Below are 22,885 nucleotides of genomic sequence, written 5' to 3'. Positions count from 1 at the left end.
AGGAACCTATATCCAATTGAATTACATATGTAAAATATAAATTAATTATTTATTTATTATCATTTAATTAATACAAAAAATTGACTTTATTGTTATAAACTACTACTGATAATATATATTTTGTGTAAATTATAAATCATTTTGTTATTATATTCATTAAATAAAAAATTTATAAAATTACCGTAATAAATTATTCATTCATAGAATTCATTAATTAAAAAAATTATATTTTAAATAATTTATTTCATCTATAGTCAATAAAATTGTGATTCAATAACTTAAAGATCAATTAAATGTTGTAATAAAACTGTTCTATACACATTTTTGATTGGCGTAAAATCATTCTTTGATTATTTCTTTAAGAATCCTCTTAAATATTCATTGGTAGAAAAAAAAATTGGTCTTCCAGATAAGAATGGTTAAAATTACAATTAAATTTCAAGCCCTGTGATTATACCCTTTACTCTCTCGATTTCCTTGAATACTTTTATTTTTTGAATATCGTATTATCGCAATTATTCCCAATTTTCATTGTTCACATCCAGGTACAATGGAATAAACAAAATACCGTGAACAATAAAAGAGAACAAAAAAAAAAAATGAAAATTTCACAGTTTTTGAAACATCAATCTCTCGACAATTTTCTCGAAAAATATGAAAAACCAAAACATCAATATCTATTAGGTAATCGAAAATATTAGCACACTCTTTCAGGGAATTTTTATATAAAACCTACTTCTTTTAGAACTAAATAAAGGTAATTTTTCTAAGAAGAATATCGACAGTAAATCTAAAAGGAATGAATGCCCACCAACCTATGATAATCAAAATTTCTAAATAATCGCATCACTTGACAGACACAAAGGAATCTACTTCTTACTGATGTAACAAAATTTCAATACAGCACTTTGATGCAACCAAAAACTTTCTTAATTCATTTTTGTTCAGGTCAAGTGTCAAGATTGTTGTAATTCGGTCTTGTGGGTACATTATATGTATATAAAAATAATACTTTATAAATTTCAATTTTATTACCCTTTTGCAATGGAATAGTTATATTGAAGGCATTAATTAATATTACAATTTATCGATATACTCGCACAAAACTTATTAATTGTAAAAAATACGATAAAAAAAACTGTTATGGATCTAAAAATAAGTAAATTATAAAATGTTTTTATGTATTAAAAATTGTATTTTTGGAATTACGACATCTCCAGTTATAAAAGCATTACCTTACCCATATGAAATTATTTGATAACACCGGCTTTTTTAAAATTTAAATCTGTAGATATTAGTACCCAAGAGGTTCGGTAACTCATAATTTATGTACATAAGTACATAATAGATGAGAATTAGGCTTCAAACACATAAGTGTCTATTGAAGACCATTTTCTATTATTATTATTATTATTATTTTTTTTTTTTTGTTAGTTTTATAAGAAGCATGCAAAATTCTTTTTTTGGCAAACTTTTCTGGAATTACAATTTTACGCACTTTCACACCTACATAAATAGAATTCTTCTTATACGACCGCTTAGCAATCTTTTTTCTGTAGGGAATTTTTTTAATGAGAACGAAATCTTTATATTGAAAATAACACATTTAATAAAATCAATTGCCACGATATGGGATTCATTGGAAGTGTAATTGTTCATGAAAATTTAAGTTTGGGTCTAAAGACACCATATCTATTACGAATGAAGCATAAAGTGCGCATGATTCGTGACAAAACCAAAAGTAACATACTTTGTCTCGAGTTAGAGTCAATTGGACAGCAAGGATGATTTGTGCCCAGTATATTTTTTTATTCCATCATAAGAAGACCTAAGCAAAAATGATGCTTCAAAATGTGCAAAAATGCACCATTTGTGTGATCTCGTTCGGGATATGTGCAATTGCTCGATTGCGCCGATAAACCACACACATGGGACTAAAACGCTCTTAACTACTTGATGAAAAATATATACAGCGTGTCTACTGAAGTTGGCTACTTATAGAAGACTTTTTTATTATATGGTTTACGAAAAAAAAATTATTCTATATAAAAATCTCTGCTTTCAAAAAGATTACTATTCTGGTATACATTTTTGGTATCGGATATACAGCGTGAAAAAATTCAGTAAAAATTCAATAGGTTGTTTAGGCATGGAGACCATTTAGGTAAAAGATAATAAGGACAAGGGTTCAAGAAATTGCTCCCGAGAAATGTAGGAATGCATTTTAAGAATTTGGTAAAAGAATAATTTCACATATACCTGAAGGTGGATACGCTGAGAAAAAAACAAACTGGAGATAACTGTTATTACTTACGTCAGCAATAGTAATTGTATTTGTAATGTAACGTATGACAAATAGATGTTCTGTAATAAGTATTGAGTTAAATAGATAGATATATGAAGATAGAGAACGTTAGCCTGTAAGTGGATGACATGGACACACGGGAACTCATTGACAGTCTTCTCTCTCGCTTCGCAAATCGCATCCATTTACAGGCTAGCACACTCCTGGCGTTCTCTCACTGTATTATTCTGTGGTTACATATCATTCATTAAATGTGTCAAATCAGCAAATAAATATTTGAAGTACGGTGACGGGTTCAGTTTTATATCTAACGTCGTAAAGTTTACCCCTATTTTAAAAAATTAAAACTATCTTGACAATAGTAAAACCTACGGCTCTCTTCAAAAGATTTTCTCAGAATATTACTATTAACAAAAATGTATGATTTAAATAACGGTTTTACAGGTTCATTATACGCTTTAGACAAACTACGGAACCATAAAAAATATGTAGGTATATGTCATTTTGATTATTTTTTACAGAAATGTATTGGTGATAGTAAATAAAATATAAATTATATGTTAATTTTATACAATTTTTAAGAAAGAAGATAATGTTTATTATTAATTAAATGCAATATAAAAAAATGATGATAATTTTTGTCTGTTGAATAAAATAGTAAAGGAGCTATTGTCATAATGTGAAATGAATATTAAACCACCTTTGTTCTTAATAAACAAATATTTGTATATTAACGCCAATTTACGGTCGTTTAATTTATCTAATACATTTCACAGTTGAAATATGTTACGAAAAATAATAATTTATTCAAAGCGATTTTATCCTCCTAAAGATGAAAGAAAAGTATGATTTCTTAAAACAACAAACGGTGGAATACACTTCTATAAACAGGCATTCCAATTAACCTTCAGTTAAGCAATCCCCTACCCTTAGTTATCTTATCATTTTTAAACAAAATCCAAAGTCTTTTTGAATACTATTATCGTTAGTTTTTGTAATACCTACATCACATGATTGGATCGTGCAATATACATCTGAAGGGAAAAGTTACTTCCATAAGAATTATTTACAGTTGAATTTTAGAATTTTTCAAAAGGAATAGTCTTACCAATTGGCTATGGAACCAACGTACTATGGGTTATATACTTAACCATCGAACGACCAAATATTTTATTCTATAGTAGACAATATAAAAATGCATAGTCTACCAGTCCATATCCTGGTGGAATTGGACTGAGAAACTGAGTAATGAGTATTATATATCATCCAATGATCAATTACCGATACAAAATCAAAATTATATTGCCTCAATGGATAGATTATTTGAATATCACAAGTCCTCCCCAGCTCCTTCGCTAATACCGACAAGTGTAAAAAAAAACTGTCCAAATAAATTTCTAATAAAATTTATCATTAGATCTCGTTTTTTTTTACAATAAAAATACCGTTTCATTATTATTATATGAAATGTTTTGAAGATATCATAATAAAAAAATAAAAGATTAATTATTATATAATTTTAACATAACATTATTGATTGCTTGAATATATCTATTTATAGAATTTTAACTCACATATAGGTAATTTGTAACGTATTATCATGTTGAGCTAATTTAGGATGATTTATCCTTAATATCAAATCTTCGAACGGTTTTGAATATTTGTTAACTGTTTCAGTTCGCTTAGAAGGTTATCAAAGATAAATTAAAGTGCATTGTTCAAAACATTGCTTTTTCCATTGTTTCCATGCCTGCTATCCCCTACTGTTCTCGGTAAATTTATATGGAGAGTGTTTTTTACTAACGGGACATCTAAAAAATATTCCATGATCCTCAAAATCGATTCAATTTGGAGAAGGCTCTTATGAAAAAGGTAATAAAAAGTAAAAAAAAGGTAAAAAAGTACTATCAGAAGAGACTGTTTCTATTATTATATTTTAAATAATGACTTAAAAAAATCTTATAAATGTTGATTATACTCTGAGGTATACATAGGGCACTAGCATACCTATCTATTTTTCCAATTTGTTCTGAAACGACAGGCGATTTCAATTTTTTATGATAGAATATAGTTATAACTATAGAATATAGTTATAACTGTACACAGTATTCAATATTCCAAACTTAACAAAACAACGAATACTATAGATATATAGATACATATAAGAAAATCCATTTCGAAATTTCTGTCATACATGCTTATCAATTATTTAGCACAACTGACATTATTATGATTTAAAATTTGAAAGAATTTAATATTTCAAGCTACTTATATAGTATTTAAAAAAATTCAAAATATTAGATAATAATTTATTAATCTGATAAGAAGTTGAACATTTTGAAGTGAAATTTGATAGGTCTTTGAAATTTGATAGGCAAATAACAATATTTAACAATTTTATTAAAAAAATTAACTATTTTTTCAAAAACATTTCGATAGGGTCAAAACTCACAGTGCAAGTTAAATATGTTCTACAAAAAAATGCGGTTTCTCCAAAATACGCGGAGATCATCTTGAAAAATGTCGCAAATTTTGGATTTTATCTTTTACAGTTTGTATTTTTCACATAAAAACACTATAAGTATATAATAAGCACTATGAATAAATAACAACAATAATTTTTTTAGGATTAGTAAAGACAAATCTTAAATTAGTTGAAGACACGATACATATTATCAGGTAAAAAAGTTCTAGCAACTGGAAATCGATTTATTTTTTATCATAATTTGGATTCACCTTGGATCCATCATAATTCGGGTTTTTGATACGTGGATTAATTTTTTGAGGATTATTGATTCTAGAAGCTACTGTTGAAATTAATTCAATATAGAATGTCATTTATACGATTTGGAGAGTGTTCCTCTTCTAAATAGCAATGTCTAGTATTGAAACAAAATACTATTATACAGTCGATTTCTGCCTTACGAGTTCTAACATTTAAATTACTTAGTATACCAAGTATAAAAGTATACCAAGTATACTTAGTACACCAAGCAAGAAGTATAACAAGAAATGTGATTTTAAAATAAAAATTGTAATCACAAAAATTCTCGTATTAAAGCGGTTTGTACAAATATCTTTATAAAAACGAAATCGATCTCTTAGATATCAAAAATAGATTGTTCGAAAAATATTCAAACTTTCAATACAAATAATTTAATCAGAATACGATATATTGGTAATACACATTATAAGAACTTCTCTAAAATGTTCTTGGAAAAATTCGGCTCTTATTTCTTACTAACTTAATCCTATCTGAGTCAAAAATAACATATGCTATTAATTATTATTGCAAATACTTTAAAATACTAAAAAATCGTGACCAGAAATCTTTAATTTCTAACAAGCCTTTTATAGAAAAAAGAAGAATTAATAATTGTGATTTTTATAAATTAAATTGGTAATTAAAAATAAAAATAAATAATTACAATCGATTAATATTTTTAAATGATAATTACAAATATGTACAAGTATTAGTTTTTTCTTCGTATTGTTATATAAGAGTCGTAGTCGTATAACATTAAAATACAGACATATCAAGAATCTTTTATTCACATACTCAAATTCGTAACAAGTTACAATAAACGTAAAAACAAGAATAAAATAATATTTGTATGTAATTATTATTGTATATTAAATGTCAAATAATTGTAAAAAAAAAAAAAAATTAATGCCCACAGGTTGTACATACACTCATGACAAGTAACATTTACACGATTGTTTAGCCTGTCTGTGAACCGCTATCTATGTATGTGTTATACCTAGTGGGCAGTGGTGTAATGTAACGATCATTTCATCGTAAGAGATGATCATCCATCCATAAGTCCAGTCCAGATATTATAATTTAACCCCACCTTACACCTGGAAAGGTAAAACCGGGTCAGTGTATAATTTTTGTTAATGCTTTCGCTGCTTGTACGTATTATTATATTCTAATAAATTGCAATGTATATACAATATGTTTTATATTCATCTTGCTCTGTTATCAAACACTCTTTTGGTGAACCAGACAGAGAAGGGGAATGATTCATGAAGTAAAGTGTTTTAGGGAGGATGGATAGATGGGTGAATCTCTTCTTGTATGATGTGAGAAAAAAAATGGTCATGTATTTTTTTAAAGACAAGAGTCATTCGTTTTTTCGTATAAAAAGGTAAACCAAATTTTGAAATTGTATCAGTTATCAAATATCATTTTTAGTGTTCACACTTATTTAGTAGCCTTTATTAATCCTTTTAAAAATAAATCAACATGTATAAAATTGTAAGTAGGATATATTAAAAAACTCAGTGTTTTCCTAACTTATTTCCCAACTAATTTTAATTTGTGTTAAGAAGTGCTTAAAGTGAATTGTTTGAATCGCGCGCTTATTTTTCCATATTAACTATAACGCATGTGCTTAATACAAAACCGGGTAAAATGTGTTTATCAAATTGTGTTGGTATTTTTCAATATTATTTGCGTTTATTTCAATTTGATTGGAAATCGATAAAGTGTTTTTATCAATACGCAAATAGAATTGAAATTTGCCTGTAATCCTTAAAGTAAAATTACCTATACTTTGGAAAAATTCAGATGCCACTTCTTTTCGATATAATTGCAAAAAAGGTTTTTTCGAATACTTTATATCGGTTTAACGTAATCGACTACATTAAGCTCTAATTTTAATAGTTTTTTCCATTATAAATTACCGGTTCCACTTTTCAATAAGTTAGCTTCTAATTTATGAACTAAAAGTAATTCAAGTTGTCTTGTAACAACGAATTAATTGAATAAGCTTTAAATTTAAAAGCCGCATGATTTTCATTTTACGATAAGAGAAATTTTATTATTATTTTCTCCGGAAAATAATAAAATATCTCAACATTCAATCATTTTGTTGAATTTGAATAAATAATTTCTAGCTGATTATATAATTTTTTAATTGCACATTACATAAAGTCATAAAATTCATTAAAGGGGTCTTTACTCCAGTAATAAATTATTTTTAACGATTTGTAGTAACCTATAGCATTTCTTACCAAAAGTGAATACAACTACAACACTCGAGCATTAACATTTGTGAAATAACCTGTATTTTAACTTTAACTTCATATAACATATAATTATATAAATAAAATTCAAACTAATAATAATATTCTTCATAAAGCTGCATCACTTACACTTTTCAATTAAGAACTCGTGACACTTAATTCGTCCCGGAAATTTAAGTCCTTTAAATTGTTAAAATAAGGACTAAAATTGTCCTTAAAATATGAAACGAATTTATTTACATAAATCATTTGTAACCGGTCTAGGGTTTTCCAATTTAATTAAAAGTTTATAAATTAAAAAAAGAAATAATTCTAAGGTCTATAGAATAATCATTTCGTATAAGACTAATGCGGGGAGAAAAGGAAGGTTCAGATGTCCGCGCAACGGGCAATCTTCTAATCGATTATTAAATGCTTATTGTAAAACTATAAGATACGTTGGTCTAACTGTAAACTATTATAAATAATATCCTTAAAGAAAAATCATTACCCAACCGCGTTTATTGTATCGCAAAAATGCAAAAGCCTTCCGAAAGCAATCTCTGTTACTAATAAAAGAGCACTTAAAATTCTTTTAATTCATATAAACATTAGCTTTCCCGTTTATATGTATTGTTTACTTAGGTTTATCAATAAGCTTATTAGATCTTAAAGATAAGCCTAGATAAGTTATTTCAAATTATTTCTTTCATTTGTAACCCATTAAAGTTCTATTTTGAAGCAATAAGCTCATATGAACTAAAAGTCGTAAAAACAGAAGTTGATCATGCAGCACGGATTGGGGCGAGCTAATATAACAATATGAATACGCCAAATACAGTTGATTGGTTTAAGTTCATAGGTTTTATACTCATTAAAATGTTAAAAATAACAAATTCAAAATTAGATCAATTTTATTAAAAAACTCCAACTAACATCTCGCCGCGCTATGTTTTAGATTGTTATAAAAGCCAACTTTAAAAAAGACGCATAAAACTTATCAACTTTTATTTTGTGACCAATCAATCGGTGAAAGTTTTCAAAAATTTCCTGACATTTAAAAACTACGAAAATGTTATATGTGTCAAGAAAAGAAAATAACATTAGATCATGAAAATGTCATAAAAATTAAAGTGGGCGTTGTCGTTTAGAAATTATATAATAAAAAACATGATATAAGTCAGTATGTTTTTGAAATGATTAAATAAGTAATTATTATAATCTTCATGAATATAAAATAATTCGTGTAATAATAAGGAAAATTATACTTTCGATTTTTAATCAGTATGAACCTTTTTCAAGCAAGATCACTTAATGAATATTGTCTGAACTACAACACGTTTTTTCTTTTTTGAGTTCCGTATCATAAAAAAACAACTGATCTAGACGACAGAATTCACGAAGAGTCATAAAATCTAATATAGTTGAAGAATGCAATTGCAACAGGGACATTAACACCAAGATAAAAATAATATCAATTTCCAAGTTACATCCTTTTTTTAAGAATCATTAGTCAGGAATATGTTTAAAAATTGCAATTTCACCCTCTTATCTGCAACAAAAATATCACGTAGGAGAAGTATTGATAATTAGGTATAGACATTCAAACAAAATATTCCCAAATTTCTGATCAATGGGTTATTGTCGACCTTTTAAATGTATTTTTCTATATTTAAATTAATTATAGTGATAATTCTTAGCGAAAGCATAGATTTTAGTTATTTCTTCCTATAAAAACTTTTTATATTTACTAATGAAGGTCACTTTTTAAACGTTTACTTAAAATAAATACATACTATATAATATTGAAAAATTTGTACACATCAACTACCATCCACACGGTAGCTCATCCATCAACCACCCGATTGAATAAAACGTTCGATTGTTTCATTAGTTTTCTACAGTTGTTTTCGAGAATCTAAGACATTTGTAGTTCGCGTTATGAGGCTCCGGCTATTTTTTTGTATTATTTTTGAAATAAACATGGGCCAAACCTGATTTTTAAATGATTGTACCTACGTTAAAAATATTATTAACCTTGGCATTGTAACTATTTATTACACATTTGGAATACTTACATCTTAAAAAAGAAAGAAAAAAACGAGCAAACAAACAAGGAAATTACTTATGTTTTTAATTTATATTTTTACTTTATGTAAAATGATATTTTGATCTAAACATACTTAAAACTCTATAGAAATTGTTCAAATAAAAGTGAATTTTATGATAAACAACCTAACAGTTGTTTTAGAACCTGTCCTCATAAAAATTACTATTTTATTTGTATTTTTTACGCATTCGTTTAAAATGTCAATGATCGTTTTATGGATAGTATAACTTAAGTTCTTGATTAGAATCCATACTGCTTTACAAAATAATCAGAGATTACGTAATAATTTTCTAATGACAACTATAAACCATGAGCTTCATTCGTTATGCTTTGGAAACAAATAACGAACTAAATTTCGGATTGAAAATTGAACTTGGGGATCAAGACTCATGATTAATTCATGATTCCAGGATTATGGCTCAAAAAAAGGTTAAATTGCCCATAACGATATATCGATTGATATTAAGATTTTTATCAAAATTTTTAAATAATCTTGCTTTTCCTCATTTTGACGTTTATTATCTGGCTTTAAAAGTTTGAAAAAAATTAATGGAACTAAAAAAGTCATAATTCAGTCCTTAAAAATATATAAGAAAAAAATCCGTTTACACTCTTTGATTTCAAATGTGTAATAAGTGATCGACTTTATTATATATACATATATTTTTTCCTTTGTTAAACAAATGTAGATTTTTTCGCACGCTTGAATTATCTAAAAGAATAATCTGAATAATGTTACGAAAAATAAATAAATTAACATACAAATTGTAATAATAATTTGGATTTAATTGATGGAAATTGAAAGTTTTGTAATCGTTAAAAAACTGAACAATAACTTTTATTTGATTATTTACAGATGATAAATTTTTTGATTGACAAAATATAAAAATTATTTAATCTAATCAGTTTTTAAAAGAAGATTTATTGCGTTAAGGTGTGGCATATTATAAATAATAATACTTTTAAATTCTTTTTCTCTTTTATTGAGATTCAAGAAAACGTTTCTAAAATTATTTAATAAGTTTGTTTATTATTCAGGATTTCAAAAAGAATCAGAAATACCCTAATATTCAAACAATTAGTCAATTAGCTTGTGAGATACTTTTAACAAAGGATGATTAATATGAATTTTCAGTAAAAGGAACTTATTGTAGGAAATAAATTATAATACTAGGAGGTCACTACCATTCACAAAACGGACCATGGTGTCGTATCCGCCTCTAAATGAGATAACAATCCTATCAAAAATCAATATGGATATAATTTTTCTGATTAGAGTAATATTTTTATTTAGATCGTAGCTGTATCGTGTTTAGTGGCTTTTGCATATTGTGCACCACAACAATATCAGCAACAACCACAACAATACACAACTCCAATTCCAATTCTTAGACAAGAACAGGAAGTTAATCCAGATGGATCCTACAAATGGGCGTAAGTTAAAAAATAAATTTTGTTATTATATAAATGCCTTTATTTAATAATAATATTTATTGTAGTTATGAAACTGGTAATGGAATTGCTGCCCAAGAACAAGGATATTTGAAAAATCCTGGAACAGATGCAGAAGCTCAAGTTGCTCAAGGCTCATATTCTTATACTGGCCCTGATGGTGTCTTGTATACTGTAACTTATATTGCTGATGAAAATGGTTTCCGTGTAAGTATTCTATTATATCATTCTCTTTCTAAAAACATCATTAATATGATAGTGTAAAAAACTTTGAGTTCTCTTTACAATTGATGAGTTTCGAGCAGATCCAATGGAATTAAATATAAAATATTTCCACAAATATTCCAAAGCCGTTTGAAAATGAAAGCAGCTTTTATCTAGAACATTCAAGGTGTTCTTAAACAAAAATGGCTGCAACAATTAAATCGGGGCTTGAAATCTCTTCCCAATTTTTTTTTTCACTTTGAAAAACTTTAGTAAAAATTTATTACATTTGATATCTGTAAAGTCTTAGTGAACATATTCATCTCTTACTTAAGTTAAACATTCTATAGTTAAACTTAAAAATTTCATTTTAATCATGTAATTTGCATTGTTTATAGGCTGAAGGAGCACATTTACCAACTCCACCACCAACCCCACCAGAAATCTTAAAAGCTTTACAATACATTGAAAGCCAACCACAACAACCACAACAAAACCAACAACAAAACAGATATAACCAAAATCAATTCCAACGATTCTAATAAAGATGACCGTATTATGCTTTCTCATACACATCAAGAATATTCATAATTTTAAAATATTTAAAAACCCAATCAGCCATTTATTTTTAAAATCAATGACGAACTTATTCTTAATATTCAACTTTTATAAAATTGTGCATTTTTAATAAAATATTCTATTTATAAAAAAAATTAATTTTTATAAACAAAATACTTTAAGCTCGAGTAGATTTCTAGAAGTATCGTTGATATCGCATTTATAAAAGTTGAATATCTCTCTTTAACTTACGGAATATCAGTATTTTTTTATTTTGCATTTATTTTAAAAACATTATTGTTATTTTTTACTTTTGTTTTTATATTTGTATCGACTATGAGCAGAAATTATTTTTGTTTTTAAAAATTTTTCGATACAATAAATTGAGTTATTGTAATTTTTTATTATTAAAAAATTTATTCGTAATAAAATTATTTTCTAAAATAAAAGTTTTTTTTTATGATTGACTAACTTTTCTCACTTTTTTCTTGTTTCTAAAAGGATTCTGCACATTTTAATTGAAAAAATGCACAATCTGAGTTTTCGATGTTTCTGGTCGATTTTCGATTCCTTAATAGGATGAACTATTTCTAAAAAGAATCAAGAACTCTTTTTTCTTCACTACCTTTACATTTGACTTTGATACTGAAGTTACTGGATTTATTTCTATCCAGCATTTATGTAATTCGCTTCGAATAACTTATGCTGAGTTAGTATCCAGCAACACCGTATACCTTGACTGGTGCTTGGGTGATACCAGGGGTGTAAGATCTATTTTCTCACATTTACTCACCTGTACCGCGCAGAACTGACGCCCTGGTGCTTAAACTTACTTTTACATATAGAAGCATCTTTTTCAACATGTTTTCTGGTGGTTCATTTCACTCGAAAAAAATCAGCATGGGCGACTTGTGGTCTATTAGCTTGTAATAATCTTAAGCAAATAAAAATACTAAGCTTTTTGATGATATAATAATTTTTGTTAAAAATATTTATTTCACACAAAAAATAAGCAAATATAAAATGTTAAATGTTTGTTTCAACACACACAAAAGCCTACAATATACAAAGCTTTCTTTGTATTCTATTCGTTTTTACATAGCATCGGGCGTTGTTACTTCTCTTGCAGTCCAGCTCAAAGTGACTAAAAAAAATGAAAAGCATTTAAAATAAATAAAATCAACCAAATGACGTAACTGTTTGAATAGCATGGATATAGTGAGCTGGATATCAACCGTCAAACAACCTGCCAAACAGCTTAATAGGTTTAAAAAAGGTCTGTATCCAGATATCGAACCAGCTCTTTTGCTTACAATGAAAATTTACTTACAACATTTTATAAAAGCACATAGAACACAAAATCTTAAAAAATATCTTGTACATTGTTCTCCACAACTTCCATTACTTTGAAATATATCTGAAAAAGCAACTGAAAACCAGAAACAATTTACAATTACATTATGATTTTATCATTTTATAACAAATTTAAGTTACCTATTCCTGTGCCATCAAAATTATTGATATAGTAAGACGACAGAGCAATACAATCACGCACTTTTATATACATGCATGAAATTATTAACATGGTTAGTACAATATATGACTATGATTTTAAGATTTTGGCTCTTTTCAAATAACGCTTGTACATTAAGCTGTGAGGAGAGTTTTAACGGTTGGATATATAGAAAAAATTGTCTTAATAGAATATAGAATAAATATTTTTTTATGAACAAATAGTATATATCTTGAGTACCACCGCATCTCTGGGATGAAAAAATGAAATCCCTTAGACAACAAAATTCGCTATAAAAAGAATGAAAGCTAGAAAACATGCGCATATAAAATTTTTATGATAAGTAATATAGTCGGGGGACCTCTAAGATTAAAAAGTTTTTCACAGGACGGAAAAGAGGTCCCCGACTATAATGACGAATTTTACTTATCATAACAATTTCAGATGAAAATATTTTATTTTTGTCATACTTTTTAGAGCGTGATTTTGTAGTCTTCCGGGTTTTAGTTTTTGAACTTTATTTTATTTCAAACTATTTTGGGGTTATAATTTCATGATAGAGTTGAACAATATGTTTTGAAAAGTGCTGATTACTCTCTTTTATTTGAAACATAACACGATATCATTAAATTTCTAACACTCAAATTTTAAATAAGTAAATAGCAAAATTTTCAATTTTGTATTTCCGATCATGGAACTTATAAATCTCTGTAGTTATGAAATTTTTAGAATAAAAGGGTAGCAGGATAAATTATAGTAAAATTTATTTTCTACGATTAATTTACTTTCAAAAAATTTTCTCAAGAGATCGAAAATTTTTTTAAATTAAATGTTTACGAAGTACGATCGCGTTAATGGAATTTTGTCGAAAGATTTCTGAAGAGTTTTAGACCAATTTGATTTCTTCAATTCATTTATTACCCAAGAATAAGGCGTAACATATGATGCACCCTTTATAAAAACTTTAAGTTAATAATCCATTTCCTAGATATGTGGCGTGACCCATGACAAGCTTTCTAAATGTATATATAAAAATATTTTTTATAAAGACAATTTTTGTTAACTATTTCCAACCGTTTAAGTTTTACCTCACAGCTTAAGGTTACAGTGTTAATAGCTCCCATATCTCCCAGCATACTCGCAAGGGGCTCCAAAATCTTAATATCATGTACATAATATACTAGCAATGCACAATTTAGTTTACTCGTAAAGTAAACTCATTGACTTTGCAGAAGGTATAATTTTTAAAAGCAATACTTACATCCATCGTGGTAATTTCGACAAGATTCAGTTATTCGTATTGCTTCAGGACAACTTGTTACACTGCAATCGTTGCCAGGATGTAATGCACATGGTTTCTTTTGGATACATACTTCAGCAATTTTTCTTCGAATTTCCGCTTCTTCTGGTGTGGTTGTTAATTCCATATGTGTACAAAGCTTATCAAGGCATATTATGCAATTGCAACTTTTCCTATGGTGGCAGGATGAGTGAGTAACATCACGAAAAGAAGTTTGTTTACGTTGTTTTGTAGGAGACTTTGGCGTATCATCCTTTTTTAATTCCTGCTTGATTTCTTGTAGCTCCGTTTTTTCTATGTTTTGTTTACCTTCATTTGTTACTTTAATTTCATAAGATGTTTTATCTTCATTAGGGAAACATAGCAGGGGGGTTTCAGCAAAAAGTGGCTTAGCTTCACTATAAAATTCTTTATTTTGAGTAGGACGAATTTGTTGTTTATTTTCTTTGAAAGCTGGCGCGTTACTTTCAAAAGAGGGTTTACTGTCCTCATAAGATTTATCTTCACTAATATAAGAAGGAATTTTACTTTCTCCTGTAAGATAAGACTGTGCACTTTCATTAAACGATTTCTTACTTTGATTGTACGACACTTTACTTTCATTATATGATGATCTGCTATTATTATAAGATTGTTTACTTTCATTATAAGATGGTTTACTTTCATTAGATGGTCTACTGTCATTGTAAGATTGTTTACTTTCTTTATAAGATGGTTTACTTTCATTAGATTGTCTACTGTCATTGTAAGATTGTTTACATTCTTTATAAGATGGTTTACTTTCATTAGAATGTAGTTTACTACCATTGAATATTTGTTTATTTTCATTATAAGGTGTTTTACATTCATCATGGATTTGTTTACTTTCATTATAAGTTGGTTTACTTTCATAAGAAGGTCTACTGTCATTGTAAAATTGTTTATTCTCATTATATGATAGTTCATTATAAGGTGTTTTAAATTCCTCATGGATTTGTTTACTTTCATAGTAGGATTGTTTACTTCCATCGTACGTTCGTTTATTATTATCATAAAGTTTGGCTTCATTATATGATGATGTATTTTCCTTGTAAGATGGTCTATTCTCATTGTTTGATTCAACATCAAAAGATGGTCGAGTACTAAAAGATATTTTTCTATCATCATAAGTTGGAGTTAAAATCTCATCAAAAACTGCCTGCGTTGGTGAACTTTTTCTCTCTGTATCTTTTGAAAATGAATGTTTCGAAACATAATTTTCATAGGATGATTTACGCGACATTTTTTCGCGTGAGCTAGAACGTGGCGTATATTCAATATTTGGTGAGTTTTTAGAAATATTAGTGTCATTATAATAAGGTCTAGAAAACACACAATTTGGAGATTCCAATCTACGCCCATAAGATGATGGCGCTTTTAATGACGAAACTAGGTTCGAACCCTCGGAGTTGTGTACTGCATAATCACTTTTGATGGTGCATTTTGAAGGTGAATGTCCAGCTTGTAATCGTGTCTTAGTCAGGGAATTAAAATCATAATCATATGAATGGTTGACGTCAAATGAATTTTTTGGCTGATTATCTTCTTCATATGCCGTTTTTGGTCGACTTATTTTCCGTTGATGTGAATGTTTTCGTATATTACTGTACGATGCTCTTCGATCACATGGATGTGTGACACTACACTTTGACAAAGATTTTTCACATATTTTAATATTCGAATGTGACCGGCCAATATTCAAATTAGTTGGTTGCGCATTTGCATCGTTTTGTATATTACTTTTTTCATATTGTTTACGATCATTTATATTATACGACATTTGTTCAATACGGCGGAATTTATCAGGATTATAATTGTCACAAAATAGACAATAATGTTCATACTTATCGTATATGGTCATTTGGGCACTAAAGTTTTCGAAATTGTATATACTTATTGCTTTGTAACATAAATGATATTTGTTCTAAAGTTTATTTTGTATGCATTGTATTTTATTAGTTTTCATTATTTTCATTCGTCACAAAAATTTTTTGTATGACTGATGCGGTGAAAAAGATTTTTTTTATTAATTCACAAAAATTTAAACATTCATCTGCCAATTCATTAAGAAACAATTTTATAATTAGGTTGTGATGACAACCATTTTTTGGTAGTAAATTTTGATTCATTATTTATTTCCACAAAAATATATTACCCTTTGTAAGAATTAGCCTTTTTCCTCTGAGGATTAAACAAGGATTCGATAGATGGCAGCACTACGGAGGTACAAATATTTTGATTTCATTATGACAACAATGTTAAACATACTTTGTAAAAATGAAATTAGCGAAAGGTGATGTGCCCATGTTCGGAACTTAAAACGATGGCTTGATAGTTCGTTTTGTTTGATGTGAAATTTCATCTTTCATGTACCTACGTATAACGTTAAAATTAACAGCTAGGTTCTTAATAAAGGTCTACTTTTTCAACCATTCTCCTAAAGGGCGGACTATTTTACTTCTATGTGTTATCAGTTCCGAACAGGAGTTATTATAAAGCCCCCCTGCGTTATGTACACTAACGAGCACATAAAAGGTAGCATTAACTGTAACGAATTATCTTTATTTTCAGTATTAAAAGAGCAGATTCTGCCATTTAGCGGCATTTTACGGGTATAGTGGCATTGTAAGGGCAGTATTCTGCTTTTACATTTTATTGTTGCAATCTACCAACATATTCTATCTGTTATATATCTGCTTCCGTATCAAGGTGTTCGGTAGATGCTGCCCCCTTGTCTAGACTATTCAAGTGCAATTGGAGTATTTAATCAATATCAAGGTACAATTAAGTATAAATAACGTTTTTATGTGAATAATTGATCTACAAAAGTTATATATATATTTGTTTTATTGATCAGTATTTAAAATGTCTAGACAAAACATTCAAGTTGATGTAGGTAAGTAAGAAATAGTTAATACTTTTGAAATAAGTAGAGCAGTTTTGCAATGAACTCAACATTCAAAGTCAATGATTTGCATACAAAAGTATTTTTTTCATGTGCGCAACAAAAATTTCTTATAACACTTTCTTCCTTAGTTAAATTTAAAATAAAAACTTAAAATAAAACAATTTTGACATGTTAACGAATAATGTATACGTCCGTAAATACTATCTTATATGTTATTATTTGTCTGGCCTGTCTTTCTGTCACATGGCGCTATCTTCCTAATTTTTCTATCAAATTTCTTGATTTGCCCATTATTTTAAAGATTATTGTGCTGGCTAATAAAGAAAAATAGATCGGTCTAAAAATGTACCGCTTTGGAAAAAATAATCTAAGTAGGATTAATTGTTTAATATTTTCGAAATAAATATGCATATGTTTAACGACTTATTTTACATTGAGCGTTGAGCGATATATTGATGTTATAATCAATAAGTCGGACACTGAAATATTTTGAGTAAAAAATTCTAAAAACTAACTCGAACGCATTCTTAAAAAATACGTTTAATAATTAATGTAGTTTCAAATAAATTGAGTTAAATACCCTATATTTCTTTTTTACCTCTAAGAAGATGGGGCTTAACTGGTAATATTTTTTGAAAACCATTACGGTTGACGTATTCTTCATAATTTTATTCCATGCAGCATCTCAGCTATAACCAGTATCCCCAAATATTGCTATTCGATATTTGAAATTTGACTTCAATACAAAATCAAAATCGGTTCATCTATTAAAAGAAACTATATTGCAGACAGGCAAACACATACAGCGGTTAAACTTTTAACACGCCACTATTTGCTTCGGGTGTTAAAAAACTGAATGTCTCGCACAAAGACATCTACCATGGTGTAGACTGCAACGTCTTTCTTAAAATCATCATGAAAGCTTAAATTGATCCTTCTATTTCATACGCGCTTGGTTTATAAATGTTACATTTTATTGATTAATGTCAGTCAAGTTCAATTTCATTGCAATAATTACTAGATTGTAAAACATTCACAACTCACAGTAATAGTTTCTTTTTTTGAATAAATTGTAATTTTAAATTTGAACGACATCTATACAAGCTTGCTGCCATTCACTCTTACTAAAAGCTACAGCATAATAAACATAGATGGCTGTTAATGTCCGCCAGAGAAGCAAACCAAAATTTTACCGTTTTTATTTTTAAACCGCGATGTCACATCGTGAAGAAAGAAGACGATTCTCTATGTTATGGATTTATTATATTATATATACGTATGGTTGATTATAATAAAAACAGCATCGTCATATTGAAAATAAAAGTATAAGAACAAGTTATTTAGGTCTGAGAAAGTAAATCATTGTATAAATAAACTTTTATAATATAAATTATACAATGATAGATTGTAATCTTTCATTTTGTAATTAAACTTATCTTCTTTTTTTTTTATATAACTTAAAAGTAGCACAATTTTTAATTAGGATTATTAATATAATCATATTGTTATCACAAAAATTATTATTCAATATATTAAGCAAAATGTTACCAATTATTAGCAACTCCAGACTAGATCATAGTTTCTGAAGAACTAGAGTTTCATACTTGCATACCATGTTGATCAGGTTGATTTTATTTAGTTCGAGCAAATATTTTATTTCTTCAATTTTCCATCAGCAACTTTCTTATCAAGATTCGATTATGTATCGTTAACATTAGCAATAAAAGCGTAGGGTTATCATTATGTATTGTGGTTTTAACAATTAATCCGTCGTTATAAACAACCCGACGATATATTCATTCAACGGTTCACACACTTACAGTACAACTAGAAACTACGCGTAAACTACATATATCTCTGTCGTACTTGTGTGTTATCAATATACTGCACTGTATCTTTCATCGTAGAGTAAATAAGAACATTCTACGCTATTCGAGATATCCCAGACGTCTCTTCTCACCACGCTGTGCATAGTATATAAAGCGTGAGAGTACGCGATGAACAACCATTCAAGTTTTATCATCTATCAGAATAACATTAATATAAAAGTATCGTTACAAAGTAAAATACTATGTTGCTAACATTCCACTACACTTCTTGGCGTTTCCACCATTATCACAATGTGCTATTTGGCAGTACCGAAAATTTGTCACAGATTATGGGTTTGTAAATCTGGCCATGAAAAAATAATGGAAAGTTTAAAAAACAAATAGTTTAGAATTTTAAGGATGCTATCACGTATCATTGAAATGGCCTTAGCTTCCCCTTCAAAACTTAATCATAAGTTGGAATGCAAAGATACCTGTATAACAAGTATCGTTTCTGCAAGAAATCTAACGGTGAATTTAATTTTGATCTTAAGGTCAACATTAAAGGATAATTGAAAATCCACTTTTTTTAAGAAAAACCCCTATTTTCCTATTTATGACCTACGTGCATATCCAGATCCTGATATATTATAATCTATCTTTCGCCCACGGCTTCGCACGTGATAATGATTCATTTCAATGTATTCCATAAATGATTCATTTAACGAATCGTTGATTCATTTAGAGAACCAATTTTAAAGACTTAGATTTTAAAGATCTTCACCCATTTGATAATCAGAAGAGACAATAAAATTTTTAATTAACTTTTGACTATTTTTTTTGGCTATTATACCATCATTTTCTTTCTCTCGTCGGGTTATCAGATGGGTTCAAATTCTCTGTAAATATGTATAAACCACATGAAATTAAAAAAACTGTAGTAACATGACAAACATGCAACCATAGATCTACATTTGTCTATAAAATTATTAACACGAGTTTTCCATATACAAAATTTGCATCCTCTTTTTACCCCCCTAGGGGAAGAATTTCGGAAAATTCTTATTGGATGCCTACGTCATACAAAGAACACACTCTCCAAATTTTAGGTCTCTACGATCAGTGGTTTAGGCTGTGTAATGATCCGTCAGACATCCAGGAGCAAGGCATTTTATAGATTCATTATTCAGTGAATGAATGAATTATCAAAAAGAAACAATGTAACTGTTTTGGTTTTCTAATGTTTGTAATATACTACATAGGCTATGTCAAAATTTATTTATTTTAGTAGAAAAATATCCCTTGCAGAAGGTCACACGCAATTAAATAGAATTAAATCATCAATTAAGAACAAGACAGTGTTGGCGTCTTGAAACGTAATAAAAATAACCATAAGTAACCATTGGATAAATAATAAGTTAATAGTTCGAGCAATAAAGACTTTAAGCTTAAAAATTTTTCAAACTCGATGAAAATTGTGTTATATAGGTACTTGATAGAATGTACCACAATAACGTCAATGACACTGCAGTAAAATTAGAAGCCATATGTTGAAACTGGCGAGTTACACAGCTTCAGCTTTTTCTTTTAAATTTGGGGTGCTTTTTTGGTAACAGACAAATGTAGTACCTATACAATCTCACTAATCCGACACTATTAAAAACTAGAGGGCCCCGGATTATTGTTCGAATTACTGGATTGTAAAGAAAAACTCATAATAAATATCATCATTAGCAAGAAAATCATCTGTTCTGGTAATTTTTTTCACAAATTTCGATTGCTGTGGAGTGCTGACTTATTGATCGTATTGATCAATTGAAGTGTCAGATTAATGAGATTGTACAGTATTGAAAGTATAAGGTCCGCATTTAAAATAGAGGAAGACATATTTTTTTTAAAAATATTATTATTATTTGACTGTGGTTTCAAATATAACACCGCCAGTTTATGCGCTATCATTGTTTTATTTCTAAAAAAGAGTACTTACTGAACTGGTTTTCATAAAAAAAAAGTTTTTTTATAAACAAAAAATTCAATATATATAGTAAAATTATTGGCGTTTAATGTGTGTAAAGATTATTTAAAATATTCTTCTAATAAGCTCCGAAAAATTTAACAATGCAATTATATCAATTATATTATGTAAGTTTTATTTTAATTTACAATTACCTTAAAGCTTCTTTTAAAATGAAAGCTTTTTCTAAATAAATTCGAACTAAAATCTATGTAATATTACTTCAAAATTAATTATTTTCCTGGCTTTGTCATCTTATTTTTCTGTTGAGTAACATGTGTAGTGGATGAATTAATGTCTCTATAAAAATCGAATAATCGAATGCGGTATAGCGGAAATTAATTCTTCAAATTTAAGGTATTTCAATCCAAATTTGACCAAAGAAAATGGGAAGAAATTATTTTATTGTAAGTTAAGACCTTAATATCAAGAAATTTAAAAAAATCATATATACGATCAGTGTTAAAGTAATTACAGATTTGTCAAAAAATTTCATTTTCTTGACAAAATTAGACGAAAGAAAGAATATAATTTTTCGTTTCTGGTTTAGTTATGAAAAATTTAAAAATCAATTTAATTCTTTCTTTTCGTCTAAATTCACCAGGTTATAACAAAATTCATCATCAAAGTTGAAAATTTAAAACATAATCTTGCTAACTTAACGTGGCCTACTCGTACTTCCTCCATACTTTTGGGTCGAGAAAACATTTTTTCCTGTGTAAAATCTGATCAACTTACAATAATATTACTTAAAATACTGTCTGTAAATAATTTTCATAATGTTTCACTGTTATACGGAAAAACAGGGATCGCGTATATTATTCGGTTGAAGTTGTGAATTCAGTTCCGACGCCCTAATTAAATTAGGGGACTTCATATAGTTTGGACCATATAACTCTATTTACTATTTCCCATAAAATCACATTATTTTTTTTTGTTATGTTGCTTCAATATTGTTTCAGAGCATAGCATTATCATTTGCATTTATTGCAATTACTTTTGCTAAGCCAGCATCAGAAGTCGAGGTTGTCAAAGAAGTAAATAGACATGATGCTACTGACGGAAATTATCATTTTAATTATAAATTAAATGATGGAACACATTTTAAAGAAACTAGAAAGCTAGAAGATGCTGGTGGGGAAGCTCCATCAATAACAGTCAAAGGATTGTTCTCATTTGTTGAGAATGGTGTGGAATATACTGTACGTTATACAGCTGATGCAACTGGATTCCATCCAGAAGGTGATCATCTACCACGTGCTCCAGATGCCCAAGAAAACGAAATTGCGCCCCAAATTTTAGGAACTATTTTAAAGGCTCTTTAATTAGATTTTATAAAAACTGTTATTTATAAATAAAAAGTTTGTTGAAACAAGACCAGGTTGATTTACCCATGTCATGTACCCATGCTATGTTATAGTTTTATTAGATTCACAATTACAGTTTCAATCCTTTACTTCCTCTTTGTTTGGTGGGTCCGCACGATGCAGACTATTGTTTGTACAGATATCTGTACAGACTGAAAGTCTGAGTAAAAATGTTCATGTAAATCTGATGACGAAATGTATGTGTAGATTTATCATTAGTATGGAAATACTTTCAACTTCCGTGCTCAGACTTTTTTAACTCAGACTTTACCATTATACCGAATGGTTGTTTGTTTGCAGTGTTTTGTTGCGCAGACA

General features: G+C 28.2%; 3 protein-coding genes across 3 annotated transcripts; 2 read left to right on the top strand and 1 right to left on the bottom strand.

Moving 5' to 3' along the window:
• The first annotated feature begins 6,488 nt into the window (after positions 1 to 6,488).
• LOC123294233 (endocuticle structural glycoprotein SgAbd-2-like) lies at positions 6,489 to 11,901 on the top strand. Its single transcript, XM_044875352.1, has 4 exons — positions 6,489 to 6,566; positions 10,720 to 10,859; positions 10,925 to 11,084; positions 11,480 to 11,901. Exons 1-4 carry the CDS (start codon positions 6,555 to 6,557, stop codon positions 11,621 to 11,623), a joined length of 456 nt encoding a protein of 151 aa, XP_044731287.1. The 5' UTR covers positions 6,489 to 6,554; the 3' UTR covers positions 11,624 to 11,901.
• A 784-nt stretch (positions 11,902 to 12,685) lies between these two features.
• On the bottom strand, positions 12,686 to 16,396 carry LOC123305326 (adhesive plaque matrix protein-like). Its single transcript, XM_044887012.1, has 3 exons — positions 14,414 to 16,396; positions 12,970 to 13,068; positions 12,686 to 12,783 (listed from the first exon to the last, which is right to left on the bottom strand). Exons 1-3 carry the CDS (start codon positions 16,329 to 16,331, stop codon positions 12,734 to 12,736), a joined length of 2,067 nt encoding a protein of 688 aa, XP_044742947.1. The 5' UTR covers positions 16,332 to 16,396; the 3' UTR covers positions 12,686 to 12,733.
• Positions 16,397 to 21,259: 4,863 nt separating this feature from the next.
• On the top strand, positions 21,260 to 22,612 carry LOC123305860 (larval cuticle protein 65Ag1-like). Its single transcript, XM_044887693.1, has 2 exons — positions 21,260 to 21,328; positions 22,163 to 22,612. The coding sequence occupies exons 1-2, from the start codon at positions 21,305 to 21,307 to the stop codon at positions 22,523 to 22,525; spliced, it is 387 nt and encodes a 128-aa protein (XP_044743628.1). The 5' UTR covers positions 21,260 to 21,304; the 3' UTR covers positions 22,526 to 22,612.
• The last annotated feature ends 273 nt before the right edge of the window (positions 22,613 to 22,885 follow it).

Source organism: Chrysoperla carnea, chromosome 1 (genome assembly GCF_905475395.1).
Source record: "Chrysoperla carnea chromosome 1, inChrCarn1.1, whole genome shotgun sequence".
NCBI lineage: Eukaryota > Metazoa > Arthropoda > Insecta > Neuroptera > Chrysopidae > Chrysoperla > Chrysoperla carnea.
Note: the sequence above shows the minus strand (reverse complement) of the source record. Positions and strands in the feature narration are given on the sequence as shown.